Here is a 23,074-nt window from a genome sequence, read left to right as displayed (position 1 = left end):
AACCGCTGCTGCGCGAGACATAGCGTATTCGTACAAGATCGTTCTGCATAATACCGTCTTTCACGGAACGAGCGTACCCATCCGGGTGAGAACCAGACACAGACGTTGCACCCCGTCGTTTATCCTAGCGAGAACGTTATTACAAAACTAACCACGAGGATGGTGGCTCAGATGGGGATGGAACACGGAGTACATGGCTTAATACACAAGCGTCCTCGAATTTCCGGCTTTTGCCTTTTTTCGTCGAAAATAACCCTTTATGACGCGACCATCGAAATGTTAATACGTAACGAGCGTAGTTGTCGGGTGTGTCTACGGTGCGGACGGCTGTTAGTGTTTCTGGAGAATCCACGGAATTGCTTCGCGTGGGTTGCGTGATATTGTGGATTGCAGAATGACTTCGTTCGATCTAGGTATTTAATAGGTTCCGATTCTGGGAGCTGGGGAATAATTTTTGTCTGTGATACCTTAATTTTTTCCGGAAGGTATATTTCGATCTCCTATTTTTCAGATGATAGTACAGATGACAATTATAAGAATGTTTCCACTTATTTGATGAAAGGCTTTTGATTTCCCCCACGAAAAAATCTAATTGGCATAAAATATTTCCTACCTTTAGAGATACACTTATAATAAAAATGAGTTTAGTCCAAGCGAACTGAACCGAACGTTAAATCGAGTGCCATTTTCGTCGAGATTCACCATTTCGGTTGATAATTGCAGCTGGTGTAGGGTAAGAAAGAGGGGAAAATTCAAAACGTCCCGAAGCGTGAATAATTTTCCTCCTTTGTCTTCCCGTACTTCGTTTCTGTTCCTCGGAATTCGTCGCGGTTTTCGACTCTCCTGTAACTCTCGCTCGTTGTGAACGGAAGTTTAAGCAACTTCCTCGCACAACCTCCTCCTTCTCTCTCCCTCTCTCTCGCTCACTCTTTCTGTGTGTCTGGGAGTGTGGCAATCAACGGCATGTGTCCGGGAAACTGCCATAATTTACTTGCCAAAACTACGATACGTCAGTGGATCTTCCTGGGTTTCAAGTTTCAAATTTTGACGGCGGTCTCTATCCTTGGTAATCGTAGTTTTGAGTCTCCTTTTGCATAAACGTGGCTATATAGCCTGGCAGAGTGTAGGTGGGTGAATTTACTGCTACTTCTAGGTTGCCGAAGCTTGGAAGATTTAATTTCGTTTATACTACGCATGGTATGCCGTCGAAGGGGTAGATATTAACGCGAATTCTGTTGAATCGACGATGCTGAAAGTCGTGTTAATGAAAGACAGGCATTTTTGAGAAATAATTATAAAATATTTTAATCAGGAAATTTTAAATATACATTTTTTCTAAAGGTATTTACTTTTCAATAAGGAGATACAATAAATTCCCGATGAACGCTCGGAGAGATCACTACGTTAAATGCTTCAGTCAATCGAGTAAATTAATAAGCTAATAAGCCAGTGGCTTCTCTAAAATTTTCATCAACAAAAAACCAACGATAAAATAACCTTGATCGTTGCATTAATGTTGTCTCGTCGATACGCAGACTTTTAACCTTTATCGGCTGTGTCTTTCTACAATAACTGTTCCAAAGCGATCCCGAGTTTCGAACATTAAACAAAGACTCACTGTGTATATGCACATATTTCTTACGAAACAGACGAATGCGTTGATTTTAGATACACTAAAATATATTTATTTGAATACAGAGGTATATTTCTATCAGTTTTAATATAATTTAATCACGATTCGCTGTTCACAAAAAGGATCTCGTACAAAAAAGTTATTCCATCGTCAAAGAACACACAACACCACTAAAACAACTAACATTAACACTAATGTAAGAGCCGAAGATGTTACATACCTCTGCAAACTATTCTCTCACAGCACTCTTCCCTTAACCCCAACTCAAGACATTAAATCGTTTTATGTAGATTACCCTCGTTTCCAAAAAAAAGGCCCGTAGCCAACGAAACAGCTTGGGAATTCAGTCTTTCCCAGTAATTGGTATCCCAAGACACCCGTGGCGCGCATTTAATTACGAATCCGCAAGCTTCGCGTCTCCACAGTATACAATTAAAGTTCGCCTTATTATTACCCGAACTGTCCATAGATTTTCCATTCAGAGTCCACCTGCTGGCTAGGCATATTCGCACTTTTTCTAGCCGTCCAATGAGACAAAACCGTACGGGATTCGTGATTTTCACGTAGGCGAAATTGACTGCGGAACATTACGGCATTGATCGTCGCAAGAGTTCAAAAGCTCATACGCACGGGGGATGGCTGGTTAAAATCGCCTAAGGGTAGTCGACGATCGGGGCGATAATTATTCGACACGAACAACGGGGGCCCAACCGGTAGCTACGTGACGATCCCGTCGAGTGGAACGTGGACCACCGGCGCAATTCGCCGGGAATCGAATTTCCGTGGCGCGTTCCGATCGGATCAAAGACGGGGGCTCAAACGGGGCGGCGACACGTAATTTTCACGTGGACCGAACTTGTCGGGGACTGGCGTCGTTTGAAGTTGTCCCGGCACGGCTGAACTTAGCCCCGCTTTTGCGGCGACGAGTTGCCAAGTTAATTTAAAGAATCGCCCTCGACGGAACCTGAAGTTTTCTCGTTTGCGGAGATTAATAAGTCTACCAGCTGCGAAAGGCGAACGAAGAGTGAGAGAGAAGGAGACTGAGACCGGGAATGAACAAACTGCTTACATTTAATTCGACGACTTTCTGAAATATTGTTTCCGGATAGCTTGTTATGGGGTAAAGTAACCAAGAGGGCTCTCGAAGTGAATTGGTAGTTGAAATCCTTTCAACGATCCCCTGTTTGTGTGCAGAATGAATCCCATGGTTCCAGTAGGGTCTCTATTTCTGTTGAAGTTGAATTAATGATTATTAGGTTTTATCGGTTCGTTAGTGAACTGAAACAACCACAGTATTTCGGTTCACCTCTTATAAACGTGTTTTGGAGGGATAGGTATACTAATCACTGAAGGAACAGTAACTTATTATTCGGATACGAAATCATTCCATGTGCAAATCGTGTCATTAAATTTTACCGCATTACTTTGCTCAACTTCTCTTTCTTTAATTATCTGGTGATGGTAATAGTGGGCATTTCACCTTTGCTACCCTGTTGAACCCCCTTTTTAACTACAGACAGCTCGTCTCAGAGATTCGACTACATTCCCACCACTTTCAAGAATCACCTGAACATTCCTTCTAACGACATAAATTATTTAAATCCTATCCAAACGTATACCAACAATAGGTTCTGGCGGTAGGCCATTCGCGATCCTGCAGAAATTCTCTTTCCGAAAAAAGTGAGTTCTCCGTAAAATTGAATTCGAACGTTCACTACGCATAGTCAAGTCACCCCCAAGTTTCCAGTAGCAGGTCTCATTAATTTTTAGACCGACGAAAATTGTATCGATTAACTATTATAATTTTAACCCTTTCGGTACAATGAACGTGTATACAAGTTCCATGAATTGGCCGTTACGAGCGTTATGGACGTGTGTACACGTTTGATGAATAGTGGTAGTAGTGCCATAAACAGTAGAATATTTCGCGCATACGCGACCCATTCGTCAAAAGTATTGCTGCACCGAAAGGGTTAAGAAGCATTCCCGCCATAAGACAGACACAGTGTTCCAAGGTGTCGTCGTGGAGCCCGAGCGAATTCACCTGAAAGTTATTGCAACCGACTGGTCGTATACATACGTCGCAATAAGCGATACAAGGAAACAGTTTACGTTTATTGCTCGATTCACGGCCGGGACCAAAGGATGTGGTTCGTAATCGGCGGGTGCTGGCCATGGCTTCGGATGCCACGGCCGTAGGGCAGAACTTTAAACGGGCGACACGTAATTTTCACGGACGGTGAAAGCTACAGAGACGATACGTGTGCATCTGTGTCTGTCTGTGTGTGTGTCTGCTGTGCGCATCGTGAAGACGTCGACGACGATAAACTGGAGCTCGTTAACACCAGCCGTGGGGGCTGTTCATAGGAGATACGCCATTTCTGTATATAACTTCAGCCGCCCATCCCAAGTTTCCCAGCTCCCCCATCTTCTGCTTTGTCCGTGGACGGCTCTCGCGGCATAAAGCGGAGATAAAAAAAGCGCCGGGAATAGAAGGAAATCGAGATAACGCGCGCGACGGCACCGCCGACGACGATGTTACGGTCCTTTTCACGCGACGCGGCCTGAACCCTAGCGGTAAAAATTAAAAATTATTTCGCAACGTAAACGGTCGAACGAAGTCACGAGGGACCCGGTGAACGAGAATCGCCCGTTCTTCTTTCTTTCTTTCTCACGCGGAAAAATGGAATCGCGGCTGGGAAAACAGAACTGGCTGAGAGGGTTCAAATGGGTAGCAAGGGAGTGTAAAATGTATTCTATTTGTTTTTCGTCTTTCGTCCACATCGTTGAGAAGAGGGAGGTAAATGTGATTCGCGTTTGGGTTATGGGGTTTTTTTAAGGTTTAAGGTAGTCTAAAGTTTTATATAATCGCGCGCTTTATGCATGTGAGTTTAGTCGTGAGTGGGCTGCGGATATTTATGTAAATTCGCAATTTTCAAGGCTCTATTACATTAATAACAACACGTGAACACAATATTAAACTCTATTGGAAACTTCATTTTATTGCATCTTCCGAGGTCTATAAATCATATTCTAACTAGCCTGCGGATGTTTAAGCATATATAGAATTTCATATATTAATTTCTCGAAATTGGACGCAACGAAAATTTTATTTGGCCTCTTAAATATTCTGGTAAGTTTGCAATAAGAAGAAAACTTGGATAAGCCTTTTCAAATTTTGTACGGTTTTGAATTTTATACGATCGTATATTCTATAAATGCATAAAATTCGCAGTCTATCTATATCACACTGAATACATCCATATTCAATCGTATTTACGGTATAAAATCCAAGTACCAGCGTACAAGAAGCGAATTCGGTGCGTAATCTAACCCGAACGTAGACTGAAAAACATTATCCCATTGTGAAATATCGTTCGTAAAAGACGAAGTGGTTTCAATCGTTCGTAACATATGTTTGTAACGCGTATCGTCGAAAATTCCACAATGTATTTCATTGCCTGGAAGTACGGGCGAAGTAGAAAGAAAAGAAAAAGTGGTCGAGTGGCGGCACAGAATTCGTGGGGGTCGAATTAAGGTGAATTCGTGTCGCGAATGAAATACGTTGCCACGAGGTCGCGACAATTTTGCGTGACGGGCCGTGTAGGAACGATTGCAACGCGAAACATAGGTCCCAATAAACGTCGCCGCTATAAATACAGTCTCCGCAGGGGTGAATCTGGGATTCGGACCGTACGGATCCCTCGGAACTAACTGAAAATGGAGTATCGAAAGAAAGAGGTGAGTTTCATAGAGGAAACGGTGGAAAATTAGCGGGAACCTCTCGCTGGTAACGATATTTTCGCCCAAGCGTTAACCGCTACGGTAACTGTAAGTTTTTCTCCTTTTACTCGCAGCATGTACATTGGAGTTAGAGACTGCAGTTGGCAAAAGGGGATGCTGTTGGGATAAATCGCGGGAAAAAATTTCGCTCGGAAAGACCTCTTGTGCGGAGGAAATTGCAGTGAAATTCGGTATCCAGTGTACGTTCTTTCATTTTTTGTCTTTTTCGTGCTTCGATACGTTTTCTTTCCTCTCACTGTATTTCTGGTTTTTTTTTATCGTTTCGTGCTCTTGTAAGTCTCTAATTTCGACGAAGTAAGAGTGGTTCGCAAAAAGGTGTCGGTTTGTTGATTAAAGATGCATTTATCATTTGAAACAAAATTTGGAAATTAAACGACACGGAATATCCAGGCCGCGAGAACTGTCGCGTTTAAATCAGTTATATCTGTGGGCAATCGCTGAAACATTATGTTCATGTTGGTATATTAATGTTCTCCCGGTTCGGTCGATTTTAATCGAAATATCATAATTGAATCGTCGAGTTCGCGAAAACGGTAGTTAATAAAAAGTATCAATATTAAGTTCGCCGACCTGATGAATATTTAATGTTAGTATTGGCTACGCTCAGAACAATAATTTGGCTCCATACTGCTGATATACGTTATTATGTCAGAGTAAATATTTAAACGTCCCATGCGCTGAATATTTGCTTATGAGCGACGGTGTGAGTAGGTATATATGTTCATTTAGTATTCGTATCATATAGATTCGTTACAAAACTACTATCGATTCATGACATTTATGGTCGTTTCAGTTGTGTATAGGTTTTTCTTCTTTTCATAATCAAGAATTTTTTTATCGTTCACAAACAATCTGAATGACACAATGCGGTCATTAACACGTTTGCTACCACCATATGGTTTATATATACATATTATATATTAAAAGTACATAAACCAGAGATAATGAATAACATACAATATCGGTGAATAGAAATTGGAGAGTCAGACATATGTGACGCCTGATAGCAAATGTGTTAACAGGGGATTTGATACGAGTAACATTGGATTACTGAAATCTAGTGCGAACAGTATTGGATTTTTGAAACTCCGTAGTGACAACCCGAGACTCTTATAAATCAATACGGACATCATCTGTTTCTGTTCGCTGTTTAGTTATATTCTTCAGTATACATTACGGTTTCGACGGAAGCTTCATTGATGTTCAGGGGCAGTACGTATTATTTCCAATGAAGTCATGTATCATTTCATTGAAATTCACGTGTTGAGTTTAACAAAGCCCAATCCAGCAATATGGAATTCATGCAATTATATGGCTCACATCACGATCATAGTTACTATCTAATTACTTATCTAATTACTACCATGCTACGGGGAGGAAGTGAACCTGCACAAAGGATAAAATCGCTTCCGTTCTGTCACCATAGAAATCCTATAACACGATAACTGTTCCACAGACGAATTCACCGCCCCTTGCATATAATATTCCGAGTAGCAGGCTGCGAGAATCGTTCAAAAGGGATGTAGGGCGGAGAAAAGGGAGATTGAAATATGTTTTCGATATTTCTTGAATTTCCCATGAAAAATGTGTCGGGTAATACTTACTCGTTCTCGGGCTGATATTCAAACGCGTGCCATGAATTGAAAAGGAAAAAAATACGTCGGTTAACAGATCAGTTTGATGCACGTTTGCATGCCAATGGAATTCGAAAGCCGTTTGAAAATTTATAACAGAACGTCACTTCAGCTGAGCGCAATATGAAATCGCAGTTAACATTTCGCTTTGAGAAATCGAGCGGCATCGAACAACTAATGAAACAATATACGTATGTTACGTGGTACTGAACAGATGGCAGCTTTTGAATTATCACGAATGCATTCGACGAAAAAAAAAGCTTATTCGTCGACCTCTATAAGGTTTTTGTTTACTGTTGGAACGCGCGCGCGCGCGGTTCATTTCGTTTCAAGCATGAAACTGAAATGAAACGCGAATATTAATTATCTCCAAGTCGCGATATATACACATTTCGCGAAACCAGAACAGAAAAATGTGTCGCTGCCATGAAAATAATCCTTTCAATTTCTCGGGGTACAGATCATCTCGATGATGCGACAAATTAAACAAAAAAAGAGAAAAGGAAGAAGGGAAAACCTTCAAAACCCGTCGCTATTCACCTGAGATCGCGTCCAATGACGTATCACGCTTTTTGCCCTCTTGAAAAAAAAAGCCCTCGAGAACAGCTTCGAGACGTGGTTTTTCGAGTACTCTACTTTGTAACCCGCCGGCGAGTCGTGCTTCCAAGAGTGAAAAAAAAAAGAAACGAAAAAAGATTCCTGTCGGTTTCATAAATAGTGGCGACGACATACTTCCCAGACACAAGATTGGAGAGCGGCGAGAAGATGCCATTAAACGTGAATTAAAACGAAAAATTAGAGGGACGGCTGTGCTGCGTTTCGAGCGTAGCCCCTCTGTTTTGCAGCCACAAAAACGTCGGGACGTTAATTAAAGTCGTAGAATTTTTCGCGACGGGTAACAAGCGGCCTCTTCGACATTTAATGCACGGGGTAACGTGTAACCACGAATTTAGTTAGAAGTTTTTGAGTGAAAAATCTTAGGCGAACTGACTCGTCTAATTTTCTATTAATTTTTCATCGTCACTGATACTATTTCCAACATTTTATTATCAAGAAATGTAGAAGATAATACAACTTTCATTCTCTTTCTGGTTCGATAAATAGTAAATATTGTAAATTTATAGTGACTCTGTACAGAGTACGCGTACAATTCTCCGAGATCTTTCAAATGAATTCAGAATACGCTCAAAGGATTAATAAATCGGTGTTCTGCGACTACTTTGAAGTATGGCCCTCAGGAGCGTCACTTATTAGTTAACCTCTTGCGGGTAATTTCCGGAGTTAATTTCGGAGTTGTATAATTACGTTATATACATATTGATATTAACGAATATACATAATACCGAACCGGCTGTAATTAACTTTAACCACAGACGATGTGTAGCTAATTCGACCTAAACAAACACTCCGTGCGCGCTATAATTTTAATCTGGCGGTCGAGATGTCGCGGCTGATAAAATAAAATTGCAGTTCCTTGTTTCTTCCTTGTTACCATCGCAAGAAATCGATTTTTATTCACCGTATAGAGAAATAGACCGTACCTTGCATTTAAGATCACTTGAAATCCAACGGAAAAATTGAAATTTACTTCGACCTACTATGCAATATAATAATTACTATTGATTGCGGATTTTATACATTTATAACGTGTATGATTCTTTTAAACTCTGTGTACAAAAATATTTAACGAAGTTTGATAAGGTCTTCATCTTACTAACCTAATAGCATCTCTATTTGAGTAACGAAATTGCTGTTTGATGTCAGTTTTTATAAAATTGACAAAAGAGATCTATGTTTGCATGACCATCCATAATGTAATAATAATACCAGTCTCCGTTCAAACCTTAATTCATTTAATTATTTCCTGCAATCAACTTTGTCATGTATATAACAATTATATTACCTCGATCTCTTCACACAATCTGAAATGGTTTCCATACGACTTCATAAAACAATACCCAAAATGGTACAAGACAGAGATGTCTATTAACCAAGTCAGATGGAAATCCTTTTATTTGTACACTTATTATAATTATGTATCACAAATTATGTCTCAGTATGTACCCCTGAATCTTACAAAAATAATAGAAACAGGTTACAATCGAACGTGATTGAATCGATTCGATTTCTATTTTCATTATCAGGCAAAGGTACTGGAAACGCGATAATATTTCAATCGCCGTCAAAATAGGGAGTGAGCCGTTCGACCCGTATTAATTTGACTTTCCCGTTTTCCGGACTGTTGCAGATATCCAGGAGTTTTACGAGCTGACGTTGCTCGACGAGTCGAAATCGGTGCAGCAGAAAACGGCGGAGACGATCCGCATCGCCGACAAATGGGAAGCCAGCGACGGGCCAATTACACCGACCTTCGCTCAAAACGACGTGAGTTCAGTTACAAATGTATTTTCCCGTGCCTCGATATTTCATACCGGCTCGGGCTTTATCATCCTCCGCCGATTGGGAGGTGTATCAGTTCGACGGGAGGGAAGAGGGAATGGAGTTCGCGTGTACTCGTTACGCGTTCATGGTCTCGCCCAGCGATCCCCAGCTGTCCCAGAATCTCGTTTTCACGTCGCCCATCGTGGTCGAGCGTTTATTAGAATTCGATGGTAGCCCCCCAAGCTCTTTTCATTTTCAGCACGAAAATGGAAGCATCGGAGAATAAAATCGAATCTTTTTTCTGGTACTGTTCGCGTGGACGAATATTCTCAGAAATATTAATACTTTGTGGATCGTGGTCCCTTAGCTACGACGAAAGGAGCTAAGTAATACATACGAATTTAATTTTGTTTCTGTATAACCTCGGATAAAGTGTCGATTAAAATTCTCGTCCTATACGACTCACTATCACGACTGCTAGTATCAAACGCAGCAAAGGAACTATAGAATTGCATAGGATATTGATCGTTGATATAAAAATTAAATGCATAATTTAAACCACCGATGGTTGACGTAAGCAATCATATACTATTGAGTTGGAGAGAGCACTTGGTATTTTCAAGTAGGTAACCTAGATTAAAATAGACCTATATACATATATAGGTACCGTGTCCGAGTGTTAAGATGAGATTTCCTGTAACTATCAGTAGTGTTATATTTGCCTCTGACGCACCATTGAAATAAGCGAACATCATAAGTATTCATCGAAGGCAATCGAATCACATCACACTCGCTTATATAAATGCACCTGTAAATTGACAGAAAATCCCTCCACTACATTTCACCAGATCGTTCATCGTCGGTACTTGTCGTCACATCCTAGGATTTTTTCATCTACAATGTCGAAGGGTTGGTCTCGATTAATAGGAAAATACATAAGAGACACGTATAGGACACCGCCGGAAATGAAATTTTTCGAATATTTTAAACCAACCTGTCGACTACTAATCACGTGGCTGATCTCTAATAGAGATGGCGAGGGGAGGGGTGGTGGTGCGAGGAAAGAGGTCGGATGGCAGGTGCCGCGCAATTAGCGCCCGTAATTATAATCCAAGAGTCGATTGGCCCGTGGGACAGGCCGGGTATCATGCTAGACCGATCAATCGCCGAGCCCCTGATTTTAATTGCTAATTGCTCCCGTCCAACGGGTTCCCCATCGTGCGGCGTGTCGTCGTGGCCGATCGACGACGTGACACGGCTGGTGGTGCAACGATGCACCGTGCAACGATTGCAAATCGCGCGAGAGAACGCGTGCCCGTCTCCCCCTCTGGTATGCAGTTGCGATGCTGGGCACGTCTCGTTCCGTTCCTCTCCTCGTGGCTGGCCGTTCCGTTCCGTTCGGGATCCACTCGGTTCCCGATCGTTCACCCACCGATGACACTCTGAAATTTATAGATCGTCCGGATTTAATTGCTAGGAATTAATCCTTTGACACCAGCCACGCCCTTCCGCTCGAAAGAAATTTTTTCCCGTAATGGAATGCGCTTGTGTATGCTGGCGGCAAGCCATCGTAATTCCTTGTTGAGTTTAGATAAATAATTTACATCAATAAATTGTTTACCCACGATGAAATTCATCGTGTTCCGTTGGGTGTTTGTAGTAGTCGAATGTACTGTGCGTTGTCCAACTGAAGATATAATGTATATTTTGTATAGGATCGTTCGACGTCAGATCGATCACATGTTGCACCCTAGACGGGATTTTGTTCGAAATGAAATATGTCGTAGTTAACGTGAAATTAGAGGTGGTTTAAGTCATCGTATTTGTAAAACCTCAATGCGTAACTATAAAACCACCCTAAAATTTTCAATCCTTATGTATTGTGGTTAAAATAAAAACAAACCACTTTTCTTTCTAAGGAATGTAATCTATAATTATCTGGAGAAACATTATTCCTCGACACGATTTCAGACACGGCATACTTGGCTCGTTTTTATTTTAATCACAATACATAAGAATTGCAAATTTTAGGGTGGTTTTATAGTTATGCCACGCAGTTTATTCTTCAGTTTCTACTAATTCCTTTAGAAACGCTCTACTGATTTATAAATCCGATACAACAGACTCGAAAACTATCGGAAAATGATATCAAACGCAATGAAACCCCATATCGATTAAATCCGCAAATGGATCTTGAATCACCGTTCTCACTGCCATTATACTGAAACCCGCAATTGAATTCTGTTTAAAGGTCACAGAAAAGCTTCTGCCCATAAAAATTATTAATATGCCAAGTACCTTTATTTCGTGAGTCGTTAAATGTCGCCCCGGGTATTGGAAAGTTCTCGTCGGAATGGGGGCGCGATAAGAGGGCCTCGTAAAACGACGGCGAAAGGGCCATTAAAGGCGATCATGTAAATTAGTGTTTACGGCAGCGTTTCCACGACTCATCTCGCAGATATACAGGTTGTTAATAAAAATGTGGGACACTTTCCCAGGGTGAATTCTAACACGTCATTCCAAGACGAAATTGCGTTCGGGGCTTTGTTTCCGACTTATTAATCGCTGAAAATTACGGACGAAATCGCGTAAAATACGTCTGACACTGTGGGTGATTCTACTGGAGAGACGAGCATTTCAATTATTCCCCGAGTTGGTTTCATTCGTTCGATTTTATTTCATTCATAAATTTAACTAAGCCATTGGTCGATCCCGTGTATCAACTGGGAATCGACTGTTCAAGTAATATGTACAACCCATCACGTCAGGCGTATTTCGCTTTAATAACTCAGAAACGAAGCCTACAACGAAATTTTCGTTATTCTCGTTTTTCATCGAATCCATCCAGTGAGAGCGTCCCACGTTTTTCTTAACACCCTGTATACGATTTCCCGCGGTCGGGTGGCCTACGCTTCGTCGTGTTAATTCGATTTCGAAATAGCGGACAGATACACGGGCGAACCGGACCGATCCAGGCTGAAAAATTTATTCGCCCGCATTCAGCTCGCTTATTTCACGGTAGAGAGATCTCGTTGTACGAACACGAAAGACCCGTCCCTTCCCTGCTCCTCTCCCCTGTCGACGCTGAAATTCTTCGCTCCGAAGAGAGACGCGTATACAAACGGGACGAACAAACGAGCGAACAGGGGTCTTGATGGTTCTCACCTGTGTGAGTACAAGGGACGTTAAGCGTTCTCCGGAGAACAGAATGGTTTTCGTTGCTTGCACAGACAGATGGCACATAACATCCATTATGAAGAATTTCTCTTGGTACATGTATTTGCCCGTGCACTCCTACACTCGCGTATTTAACTCCCACCCCCCCCCCTCCCGTACCACATCACCGCCGTTGTATATTTGTGCGCTTGTAACGCGGAAACGAAAGAACCGGTGGCTTTTCTCGCGTAAATTTTATTACTTTTCGACGTGCTTGGGACCGAGACACCCCAAAAACTGGTTTCACGAAGTTTCGTTGTTTTCCTACTCCAGAAAATTACTGTGCCATTGGGTTTTATGCGTTTATCGCATGCACTCGAACAAGTGAAACATATATGAATGAACGACCATGTTTAACATTTGACTTGGTGAACTTTAATGTAGTGAATTATTATTTTTTAAACATCCTCACCTCACGAATGGTATTGTTCGATAATAGTCAAGTGTTACTTCAATCTTGAGGGCAAGTGCAGGACAGTAAATCTGCGATGAGTGTTCGATCGGTCCTCGATAGTAACAAGGACAGATTCCTAGGTGTAATACTGTCTAGTCACATACACTTTATTTCGTTTTTTAAGTAATAAATCGTCGAAAATGTGCGAGTTTGGTTAATAGAGGCTCTTGTTTGAAAGTATACTTATAATACGATATTAATTTTACGCCAAAATTTTGTGATGGTTTTTCAATCATTCAGCCTCTTTGCAATGTATGTGTCGCCCATATTTGGGTGACGTGGCAGTGGAAATGTTGTTTTCTGTAATCAGTTTATTAGTTTCAAACTATGCGACTGTAGAAACAGAATACTATATAAAAATTGATATTTTTTATCAGATTAGAGTAGATTAATTCAAGAATGTATTGGCTGTAAAAATAGCAGTTATTTTTACCAATTTCTACTTATTAGCTGAGTATGTTTATATTTTATCTGTTGGAATATAGTATATTCCTTTCTATTTAAATTCATCAGAGAAATCGAAAAATTCTATAATAATGCCAGCGCAACATTCTGGCAATATTACCTTAGAATTCACTCGCAACATATTTTTAAAATACAATTTCTAATCGCCAAACTAAAACTAATAATGTTTCAGTATGACAGGGAAATTCTGCTTTAATTACAGGAAAGAATTATCGCACAGTTGATCTCATATTTATAATTTCTAGACCACCGAGTAGTATACTGCAGAAATGCGAATACCCGATCGGCTATGAATAATTGCTTGTTAGTAAATGCTTCCCTGGTGTATCCATAATTCCGGAGCATTATTCATCCTATCGATTCTTCGCGTCGACGTGAAAACATGTTTTTGTTTACCAGCGACGGATATTCAGCCAACTCGGATAACCGTGCAGTAAAGAAATAAAAATTAACATATATTTTCATTACCGTGCAAAAATTATTTTCTATAAGGACCTATGAATGAAACGCACGACTTCTTACAATTATGGATGGACAAAATTTAATGAAGAATATTCACTTGCATTTTCTTAGAGCTTCCATAAAAAAGACTCCAAGTCTTTTAATGTTCTTTTAATGTCCCCAGGGATTTGTACTCGGACGAAGTTTTTACTGGCAACTTTCACTCCGGGATCTTGCCTAACCCAAGTAGTTACGAAGTTTGATCGAGTACGAACCGTAAAAGTGTTAAAGCCAGGCCGATTTGTGCGGATTCGGACGATCTTTTAAGTGCTCGAAGGATTCTTTTCGTTCTCGAAATTATAGCACAAAGAGTAAACTGCTAAAATCTAATCAGTTGTTTCTCTAACTACCCGTCCAACTGTCTACAATTTTTCAATTTTATGTCGACTCCATACCCCACGGTTCAGATTAAAATCTTCGTGCAACCCATTGTATTTTATTCTCTTTTCGCCGTTTATATTTACGTCTATTCCGTTCTTGTATATCCATATACGAACGACTACCATTATAGTTACCCGTGCACTGGAAATTATAATGTAGGTCGACACGATCAAGCGTATGTATATGTATTGTCATCTCGTGCACGGTTTGATTCGATTCGTCGCAGTTCCAACGCATTCTACGTGTTTCATGTGTTCAAGAGTATTTCGACCTGGCCTCGGTCGGTCTTTTTGACATCCTATTTGAAGCCACGCGAGCGACCATAAGTAATTTACCACAAAGTGCTTCCAAATTGTCCAATTTTCCATCTGTACTTTTCACATCACTACACATTTCGGCCGCGAAAAAGGACAAAAAACATACCACAACTGTTCGCGGTATTACGAGTTCACCTCTTTCGCCTAAATAACGAACCAAAGAGAATTATATCAAAAATTTCCATTACTTTTCATCCTAACAGTATGCAAGAATATTTTTAATATAATTACAGCGACAGAACACGCAAGGAAAATGCGCATGATCGCGAAAGCCAATCGCGATTGCGGTCCCGTACGCTTTATTATAACTCATCGTAATTGACAGTCGGAGCGAAAATGGTATTAAGCTCGAAATTAGGTCCGCGCAACCAAATTTCTGCAGCGTTAAAGTCTGCACGAAAACGCTTCTCACGTAATTAGCGCACCCGCATGTAATTAACGAACGCGGTTTACTTTGGTATTGCTACGCGTGATTGTCAAGTCGCGTTGAATAATGGCCTCGATATAACGTGCTTTTCTCGATGGTCGAGAACAGTGACGTCTGGCGAAAGACTCGATTATCGTTAAAAAGCTTGGAAAGTATTGATAAACGTGTACAGTAACTTGTTTCGCCGGCACGGAAAACCTATTTATTAGAGAAAATGACATTTTGTCTTTTACCCATAAAAGACTGGCATTCCCCTGAAAAAGCGATACAAACCGAAGGGCCGAGGATGGAACGTTAACGAGTTGTTACTCCGACAATATAATCACGTCCACTCGGTGCCCTGGGCGCACTGGAAACGTTGGACGCGCGACGGAAGTTAACAACTTTCGATGGCGCATTACATGTTCCGCAACAACAGTTCCCTTTTGTGCACGGTCGTGAATGTGATTTCAAAGTCCCTTCAACTATCGAAATTTCTGACCGCATCGCTGATCGTCATCCCGGTCAAGATGAACGCGGTCCCCGTTTAACGACCTGGAATTTTGCTCGAAGTAATTTCACCCGACGTTTAAATCGTCTTCCGTTCGAGTGTGCTCTCTTGTACGCGCTTGTGACATTAAACAGATCGTTAGAGCAATGAATACGAGACCCCTTGTTTCGGAAATGTTTGTCACTTTGCACTTTAATTGGTGTCTGGCCACGAAGTTCCTAAATTCGTTCATCGTTTACGTGGAATGTATTCTTGGCGGTTTAATTGCGGAAATGGAGGTTTTACGTGCGAAAGGCTAGGTTCTTGAGAGAGATTCATTGAGGTGTCTGATTAACGTTTACTGTTTCTACTTTGAATAGCATACTAATGGTGTTATTGCAGATAAATTGAAACTATGAAGTAATATTATGTACAGGTAGTGAATAAGAAAAGCGTACTCCATAATTGGTCGAGAATGCTTACTTTCGAATACAGTAAATCATTGATAAGTGTTCGCCGACTCCTGGGCACTAAGTGACATTATCCCCGCTATTGGGTGCTTGACTGGTTCCACGAGGGACCCTCCAGTGGTCTTACGTCTGAACACTCAGTGCCAAGGAGCCTTCGAATACTCATCCATGATTTACTGTATACAGGGTAAGGTAAGATGGTGCTATAACCGAATGGAATACGAAGGTGATTCCACGTGCAAAAATAAGTCGAAAATGTAGAATAAAATTTGTTCGTGCAATGCTCCGTTTTCCAGATCAGCGAATAAAAATTTTTCGTATAATGCTTGAATTTACTATTGATAATGCTATCGAAAATTAATTTTCCAAATCTGCTGGATAGCTTGTACAACTAAATAGAACTTGGCTAATACGTCTGTTCATTACATTACGTTTCTACTTATTGTCGGCACAAATACAGATGTTTGATAAATTTTCTAATACAATTATCTCAACATCGTTAGCATTTTACGAAAAACTTTTTACATAGAATGGCTTTGAAGATTATAATGGCTTGTAAGATAGTGTCTGACTATGGTTGGATGTATCTACTTGTACTTAACATCGATGATAGTAGCATAATATTCACCGATTTTACTATCATCTGACTACCAATTTATATAAAATAATTCTTGGCAACGAAGAGTACCCTCTTAATAAACTCTAAAATAAATAGAAATAACTAGTAACGATCAGACACACAAGTTGAACAATGATCCAGTTCACCGTGTTCCGAATGTACTACATCCAGGTTCTCAAGAACCAAGCGTGTGTCACACGAAAAACCCATGATTCAGCGAATCATGATGTCTTCACCGAAAAGAAATCGTCCGTTTCTTCGTACCGCCGCTAATGTCCTATCGCTGTCTCAAAAAGAAAACCTCGCCTTCCTAACTCAAACTAGCCTTCCCCCGTCCACAAATCACGCGTCTAGAGCGAGCGGATATTACGAGCGTCGATCGTGTCGACATTTGTCTGTGGAACTGGCACAGAAAACAGAAAGAGACGGATAATAAAAATCCTGCTATCTGGAAAGAACGATGTACTGGAGTACGTTCGCAACCCCGACGCGTCCGTTCTCCCCCCGAAATTTACGATATGGCCGCGGCATGGCGCATAAAACCAAGTTTAAACCATTCGATCGTGCAGAAAGAGAGAGGGGGCGGGGGGGTTGGCCGCGTGGCGGAGCTGGGAACAATGTTGGGGAGGAAAGAGTAGGGAGGGAATAATGGCCAAGCTGTATAGGGGCGATATTTTCCTTGTTTGTTTTCCATTACTCCGGCGGAAGGCAGCTGTCCGCCTAACGCTGGGAATATGCACGGGCAATGATAAGGGGGCCAGCAGGCACTCGGTATAATGGAAAATTGTGCCTTCGACTCACCGAACCCTTTCACGCGATCGCGCAAAAGTTACAAGCTCGCCCACTACTCTAGGTCGAGCTTACGTTCTACGGATAGCCACCACCGCCAGACGCGGTTCAAGCACCTCGAACGTGGCCCGATTTCCCGCGGGACCTTCGGAATCGATAAGGAGACTCCTTTATTTCTTCTCAGTCCTGGCCCCCCAGGTTACAGCGAACCGGAAGAATCGACTGGCCGCTGCCACCGTCAGGTCCAATGGGGGTTAGAGGACGGGTCGGACAAGATTAAAGTGTCGGTTCTCCTTAAGGTCGACCATCCGGGCAACCGCCGATGATAGGAAAGTTTAAGTATTGGCAAACAGGTCCGCGACAAGTGGTGGTTGTTCGATGGCTTGTCGGTATTTGGTTTATCGATTTCTTGAGATGAATCGGCGTGGATTCGTGCTGACGGTGTCTGTGAACTGGTCGCGCTGGTGTGAATGGTAGCGGAGGTATGAAGGAATGGCTGGTGAATTAGTTTCTTTGGAGAATTGAGAATTTCAGGGAAGAATGGAGATCCTGTTAAGTTCGTGGACAGTGGATTGTGTGGGATTGAATCTAGAGTGTATTTTCGTGAATGAAGATTATTAACACTATGAGGACCGATGACTCCACAGTGGCGTCATGTGAGTCAATTGTTAGTGGCTGGTAGCACGCATAGACTTATAAAGATAGATTGCGGGTCTTACCTGAAGAGCTGTCCTCAACATACATGTATACTTGATAAAGTGGGTTTTAAGGTCATACTTCTAAGGTGCAGTCGAATCCTACCCGACCTCTTTTTTGCTATTTTCAGGAGGGGTAAAAAAAGTTTTTATCTTGAATAATAATTGACTTATATAACATATAATAATATAAGTATTAGACCTTTACAGAATTATAAAATATATTTTAAAACGAGAAAAGAAAAATATAATATAGAAATGGAGAGAGGACAGCATTAGAGAAACTATAATTTGAGTCGGATACGACCAGGATCTTACCATTAGAAAATTTGCTTATTGCTTAACATTGTTAATATTTATCCTGCTTTACATGCAACAATGTACGTTATAGGAACTTCTGTCCTAGTTTCTTGATCTCCACGGTTTGTCTCTTTACGATTCGATTTATCGGGAGAAAAAATAAATAAGAACAAACCCCCTGTCGTCGTCCGCTGTAAACCCATTGAAATTATATTCACGAAATTCGAGGTGGTGCGCTTAAGAAGGCGTATATCACACGAATAGCTTCTCTGATCCGTGAAATATCGTATCCTTGCTTTCTTGCAAGGGACGCCATGGGTTGGGGCACGTAGCGAAAATTTATGTCCTATTTTCAATTCCCGCCTACACCCCTGTAAAACTACTTTTGGTCACCGTTACTCATGTTTTTCTCCTGGAAATCCCCATAAACCTAACGCCACTGGAAAAATATTCGCGACAATTTTTAATAATCTTATGAAAAGAAAATCTTTGTGAAACATGTAACACTTTTGTAAAGAATTTTCTGCAAAATTTTTCATTTTTTTGTTTGTATCCGTGTTTCGATTGCTAGAAGCGTCGCACGCAGCATGTTTTAAGCAAAATATGTCTATGGTAGTATCTCTTTGACGGGATTTAATGGTTTTTGCATAATCGCGTATGGTTAACCAGACGTTACGATTACTGTAAGACTGCATCGAAGCCATGATATATTACCGTTTTCAACGGGACAAATGGAATTTATAGTAGCACTCGGCTAAAACCCATTTCCCTGGGATACCGCGTTCGTTTCCGATAAAAGGAGGAAACTCCAAACGAGAGCACTCTCGCCTCCTTCACCCCCCCCCATACCCCCTTACAATGCATTCGTTGCGGTTGAGACTTAATGCATCGTATGCACTCGGTGCATTCATTTGCGAAATTCACGGAGAGGGGGCGAGGCTTTACCTCGTTTTCGCCCGCGGACCGGGAGAACCGTGTATTTTTCCTCCGTGAAAAAGAGTTACTCGATTCAAGGAATCCGAAGAATTACTTGTTCCCGTCAATGGGATTTGCGTCCCACAGTTTCGGCTGCACGCATGCGAAATCCTCCCTGTACGGTCCATTTTTTTTCTTACTTCGAACTTTCGAATTACATTTCGGGACACTCGTTGCATTCGAATACCTTCTTGGATACACGTAAGCAACTTCGATAGAATTTCCAGGAATAATTTCTTCAAGTGTTTATAGAACGATATTGAAGAACAATGGTTTTTGGATTTTACAGACCCGTTTTAAAAGAGAATCTTGTGGGTTTTGAGATCTTGTTAATTTCAAGTCAGTACAGATTTTTACGGGATTGGTGGATAAATAATATTCGTTTATTATGATACCCAACTAAACATTCTAAATACATTTCAATTTGTATAATTGACTTGCAATTGTGAAGCGGGCTTATCTGAAGTTCTTCTTCAATTTTTAAACACTTTTTCGTAGATTTTTACCAATAGTTCCTTTTGCAACGCTATCATTCATCAACGTTGATCATCGGCATTGGAATTATTCAGTTCTTTTTCACTAGTCTACACACTATACATCATGTTCATATACCAGAATTGGCAAATTCTGTATCTAAATAGATAAAGACTTTCGAACAATGAATAAAAGATACAAACGTACGTCGCCACTCTTCATCCTTTAAATGTGGAAATTCCAAGTTTCATAATAAAATAATACCTCTTCTTACACGAGTAGACACTCGACAAACAATTATTTAATCTCGTTAACCGTTTAAACGTCATATATGAAACTCTTAGATACTGCTGCTTTTGGAATAAAATTGTGCCGATGTCTGTCCTAAACCCAACACTATTTCCAGTATACTGAATAAATATTAATAGTAAGAAAAACCAGCGTTACTTTCCAGACATATGAAATTTCTTTCTCAGACAATTACATTTACTCGTACACTTCTTTTCGGGAAATTCTCACGAACGTAGAAATTCCATAACTCCGGATGAATCATAAATCATGTCACCCTGCTCTCGAACAAAATTCCGAGACATTAAGTTTTTTTTTTGTATCGGTAACATTTTTCGGATAGCCAAGAGAGGAACGGAAAGTTCAAGGAAAGTTTTCCCATTAGTTTCCCTCTACAGCGACGCGGTTACTCTTTAAAAGGAAGCCTCTTAATCTTCGGCCACCGTTATAAACACAGAGAGACAGGGGGGACGTGTGCACACACCCACGCGACGAGTCAGAGATCGAGGCCGTGTTGTATAAACGGCGAGTGAAACGACGCAACAGGTAGAGGGGCCAATATCGACTAATTTCGCAACATTCAAAAGTTTCACCTTTGTTGGGTGGATCGCGCTTCTTCGAGGAAAGTGTCGCGTTAATTGGCGTCGAGACCCAATCCGTCGGTATTCCGTGCAAACAATTTTCCATTTGAAGCCACGGTCGTTCCCGGAAAAATTTAATCGACAACCGATTCGTTTTACCTTCATAGCTGCGTACGAATTGATAACGATTTTACCAGCACTCTTTGGACATTATATTTTATTAACAACACTGGTTTTTGTAATAACGTACTGTAAAATCCTGGAACTAAATTCTTGCACATCGATAATGTATTACATATGCCAATAATAAAATGAAAATCAGGATAGACGAAATTGTATTGGACACTTAGTTTTCTAGATATCAATAATTGAAGGTTACGGTCAGAAACGCTTCCAGCTGTTTTTATTTGCCCGACCTCCTCGTCTTCGCTTGCCTTTGAGGTATTGTTCCATCTGGGGTTCCTTTTTTTATTTATTACTTTTTTTACCTTCGCGTGGGATTCGAGTAACATTTCCTCAGTTCGGTGGCAGTCGTCAACGAGAACACTTCTAGTCGGTCGCGTAATAGCCCTCGTAGAAAAGTATCTGTCTTAATATATCTTAATTTATTATTATAGTTTTAGTGTAATTCAATTTAGTTTATTTGCTGTTTATTCTGTGAGTGTGTGCAGTGAGCTCCTATCTGAATTTGAACGAATAATCAGATTTAATACCGTGCAATCATTCGTGTGTGCTTTTGCGTGAAGTGTCGCAAGAAGATAGCCCAGGCTCGAATGCAGGTGTTACACATCACTGTTTTGGTTACCAAGGTAAAGGTGTATTTTTTTCCAGTTACTGTTTGTACGTAGAGTGTCTGATTTCGTGGCGTTTCTAACCCCAGTTTTTAACTGGTTAATAGCTTGAAAACGAAGCCAACAACAAAATTTTCATCCATTTTGATGTTGATTTTATCTCGACGCGTAGAATCATCTCTTGAAAGTTCTGATACCACTAGTCGAACACCCTGTATTTATTAAAACTTAAGAGTCTGGATAATTTGTACCCGCCAAGGAATCAATTACTTTAATTCAATTATTCTCTATTAGAGTGCCTGATGATTGGACTTGTTCAATCGCACTCGACCTCTCCGACGTAATTCCTTCCAGAGAGGATCAGGTTCTCAGCTGTGGTCTTGTCAGAGTTTCTTTTTCCCTCTAGCGGATGATGAGATAACACCAGGCAATAACATGCACATGGATCTCAACTGTACTTTCTTCTTGCACTGAATTTAATTTGATTTCCCTGCGATAGGGACTACGCGCTGTTTCTGCAGCTTCATATTTTTTTCCTTGATTAAGATCGCATCGACTGTAATGGATGAAATGAAATGGGGGGGGGGGGGGAAATTTCGTACCAGTTTCGAGAGAATTCTATAGACAGGAATGCTGTATTTCATTCTAGAAGAATAGTGAATAGTAAAAGAAAAATGTAATGAGGACAGGATACAAAATTACGTTTCATTTCTATTTAAGTTAATGAGATGTTTTTAGTACAAAAAGAAACAGTAATAGCCCAGAAGTTTAAAAACAAATCGCTATTTATATATCACAACCGTGACGTGACATTAGTCGCATTGTTAGTCAAAGTGTCGAGCTTTCATGAATAAATATTCCATAAGGCTACGAGAACCACGGAGCAAGATAATGGCGTTTCATAATAAATGGCGAATCGATTTTATCAAGGGGGTCGTTATGACTGCTTTCTTGTCCCGCATCTGCTAACATCACGGCCCATTCATTCTTGCGTGGATCGTACATATTTCATTCTTCACGAGCTCTTATCTTGAATTGGACCATTTTCAATGTCTTGACTCCCGGTTCAATTTCAGGTCAAGAATTGGAAGTTGAACAAGCGGCGCTCTGTACCAGGAGTGTAGTAATGTAGACATACAGAAAACACGGGAAATATAGTATTAGTGAGACGAAAGAAAGCAGGAAAGAAGGAATAAATAAAATAAGGACATATAGAAATGTAGGATTATAGACATGTGAAATATTATAGATACGTATATAGAGACACAAAATTTGAAAAATTAGAAATGTTCAAATTGTTTAACGCTAACTGCCACGTCACCTAAATATGGGTGACACGTACGTTGCAAAGTGGGCTGGTTTATTTAACCTCTTAGCTGTGGCACCGCTTTTTAAAAGTCCGTAACTAC

The 23,074-nt window shown here is 40.8% G+C and overlaps 1 protein-coding gene across 1 annotated transcript in view; it reads left to right on the top strand.

The window, feature by feature from the left end:
- Positions 1 to 23,074, top strand: part of LOC107193712 (disks large homolog 4) — a 355,237-nt gene that overhangs the window by 16,893 nt on the left and 315,270 nt on the right. Inside the window, exon 2 of the mRNA XM_015583204.1 lies at positions 9,320 to 9,456. Coding sequence (XP_015438690.1) covers positions 9,320 to 9,456 — 137 coding nt within the window. The remainder of the gene's footprint in view (positions 1 to 9,319; positions 9,457 to 23,074) is intronic.

The sequence above is a fragment of the Dufourea novaeangliae genome, unplaced genomic scaffold (assembly GCF_001272555.1).
Source record: "Dufourea novaeangliae isolate 0120121106 unplaced genomic scaffold, ASM127255v1 scaffold25, whole genome shotgun sequence".
Taxonomy (NCBI): domain Eukaryota; kingdom Metazoa; phylum Arthropoda; class Insecta; order Hymenoptera; family Halictidae; genus Dufourea; species Dufourea novaeangliae.
This window is presented reverse-complemented; position numbering and strand designations above follow the sequence as displayed.